A 2,608-nucleotide genomic window follows, 5' to 3' on the forward strand; every position below is an offset into this window, starting at 1 on the left:
CCTTAAATTTTTTTCCCTTTTTAATATTTTTTTTTTTTTAAAGATGGATACCATTCTGATAAAGTTGAAAACTGGACTGTACAAGTATAATTTTGTGGGCCAAGATGTGTGGGAGCATAGGAAACACCTGAAAGAGAAGTCTGTGCTGTTGTGTTACCTCACGACAGCGGGAGGTCAGAGCATCAGGCACGTGCACGCATAGCAAGGCACTCTTGTTCCCTGACCCCTTTCCTTCCTTTGCTCGTTACTGGTTTCCTGTCAGAGCTGCGCTCTGCAGATGGAACAGCGTGTGTCAGTTCTCAGCTGCCTCGCTGCAGAGTCCAGCAGCTCAGCTGAAATAGTCGTCAGGAGAGCTAAGATGCTGTTTCAAACAAGAGAGTGTGCTGCTCTTGCTCATTACCGCCTGATCTAAGGGAGGGCAGACAGAAGGATTGGCTGGAATATAGTCTCTCAAGAGCCCCAATGCTGCAGGATGTTGTGGTTTAAAAATAAATGTGGCGGGAATTGCAGTAGCTCAGAACACAAAAGGTATTTTTAGCAATGCTGCTTTATAGTTGAGGGGAAGAGCTGACTTTTGATCTTAGGCATTTTTTACTTTACTTGTGAAATGACTCAGAACTATATTTCCTACAATGACAGTAATCGCATTCCTTTTTTTACTTTCCTTTCAAAGTGAGATCTCCGGGGGAAGAAAAAAACCAAACCACCTGAGATGACAGATTAATTACAACTCAAAAATTTAATATGGAATGTAAATATCTGTGTTATAGAGCTTTTCCAAAGCCGCTTGGATCTGCAAACTTACTAACCTGAAATGTTCTGAAGTGTTTTAAATTTAAAACAGCAGTGGGTTGGTTGAGTGCTTTCACAGGATTGCTTATCTTCCCAAGTCAAAAGACGACAGTTCCTAGACTTGCTTTTAGGAGCTTTGTTTTCATAATTGCATGTGATCTGCAGAGCTCTGGGAAAATGGTATTTTTAGCTTATGAAATAATTTTAATTGACGGAAAGCATAAGCAATTAATTACTTCTAAAAAATGAAGATTTGAAAACTATTTCTGGAAGGATCCATAATCCTTATGAGAATGTATATAATAAAGAAATGCACTTTTCAGTTCTGAGGCTGCACTACTACTAAGCAGGATTGTCAAATACGAGTGTAACAAAGAACTGGTGTATGGAAGCCTTCACTATAAGGAACGAGATGTAAATATCATAAGGGTTATGCCTTACACTGTGTAGATGCTGTTTGCATTGTTTGCATTCAGCTCTGCATGAACTATGGTTATCAACACTGAAGTCAAATAATTGGGCTTTTTGTATATATCTGTATCATGTCTAGGTAGTTACTGATGTAGATTTATTGAGATGGTTTGCATTTCTGCCTTTGTACAGCAAAGAAATAAAATAAGCTTATAAAAACATTAAATAGTCTAATCGGTCAGTCTAATGAAACATGTTGGGTTGTCTTTGTTGGAATTCACGGGGTAACTACAAGCATTAAAACTGATGTGAAAACTTTAAATCTGTTGTACGGGGTGCTGGCAGCTAGCAGTTAGATCTGATTCTTGTGATGCCACAATACCGTAGCAATTTTCAGAAGAAACGTTATGATCAATAACTACTTAAATTGGTCCCTTCCAGTTTCTAGAGTTTACATACAGCATAGCTTTAGCCTAATACTGTGATCTCTTTGCGGCTTCAGCTCGCAAAAATACACAGAATACTTTAGAACTACATCTGTATTCATCCATCTTTAGTATCCGTAAAATGAAGCTGCACAATTTTGATACTGGGTTTTCTAAGTGAATTAACTGTCGCCGTACAAATGTCATACCTAGGCTCATTTCACTCCAGTACTGAAAAGTGTACTTCATAGTTTTCTGTGTGGGGAGGGGTTGGTTGGTCGGTTTGTTCTTAAATCAGAATTCCAAGTCCTCGTTTTCCCCATTGCACAGTATCAACAACTATCCATCTACTCACAAGTGAGAACAACAAAGCTAATAAACCCCTGAACACTTTAACCAGCAACTCTACACTTATTTTAGACAGGTGCTGTGGAATTAGATGCCCTGTATTGTACTAGTGGATACAAATAAGGTAGGGCAGTTGACGCTGAAGAGCTTAAATATACCTAAATACAGATTGCAAGTTAATCCAGTTTTCTACAAGGTTCACTAGTTCTGCAAAGCGCATAGTAGTATACTATGCAAACTGGGAAATACACCGAGTGCAAGCTTGTGTCGGAAAGTAATCTTGACTTCTTGTGTACATGCTACCACTTTGCAGCTCCAGAATACAGGACTTCAGTGTTGGATGCTATTTTTCTGCACCTCTATAAAATCCAAACTACAGGCTGAGCTGTTACAATAAGAAATAAAAGCAAAGTGAAAGCACATTTCATACGTAGATCACAGTAAAAATGGGGAAGGTGCTCCTCCAATGAAGCTGGGGGCGGGGGTTAAAATTAAGAAATCATCTTTTCGCACAGAAAGGTGGTCCTTTTCCTTCAGTGGCTGGCTTCTTTCCAGATGGCAAACTTGCTATTTGTTTTTTTACATTGCTGTTCTGTTTTGGGGGGGAGAGAGGTCTGTGCCTAAGAGAAATA

General features: G+C 39.1%; 1 protein-coding gene across 5 annotated transcripts in view; it reads left to right on the forward strand.

Moving 5' to 3' along the window:
* E2F6 (E2F transcription factor 6) overlaps nt 1–1,447 on the forward strand; it is a 10,447-nt gene extending 9,000 nt beyond the window's left edge. For all 5 annotated transcript variants that reach the window (XM_009275576.2, XM_009275575.2, XM_009275571.2 and 2 more), the window contains exon 7: nt 674–1,447. In XM_009275576.2, the coding sequence (XP_009273851.2) occupies nt 674–711 (38 nt within the window). In that variant the 3' untranslated portion in view covers nt 712–1,447. The remainder of the gene's footprint in view (nt 1–673) is intronic.
* The last annotated feature ends 1,161 nt before the right edge of the window (nt 1,448–2,608 follow it).

Source organism: Aptenodytes forsteri, unplaced genomic scaffold (assembly GCF_000699145.1).
Source record: "Aptenodytes forsteri isolate BGI_AS27 unplaced genomic scaffold, ASM69914v1 Scaffold94, whole genome shotgun sequence".
NCBI lineage: Eukaryota > Metazoa > Chordata > Aves > Sphenisciformes > Spheniscidae > Aptenodytes > Aptenodytes forsteri.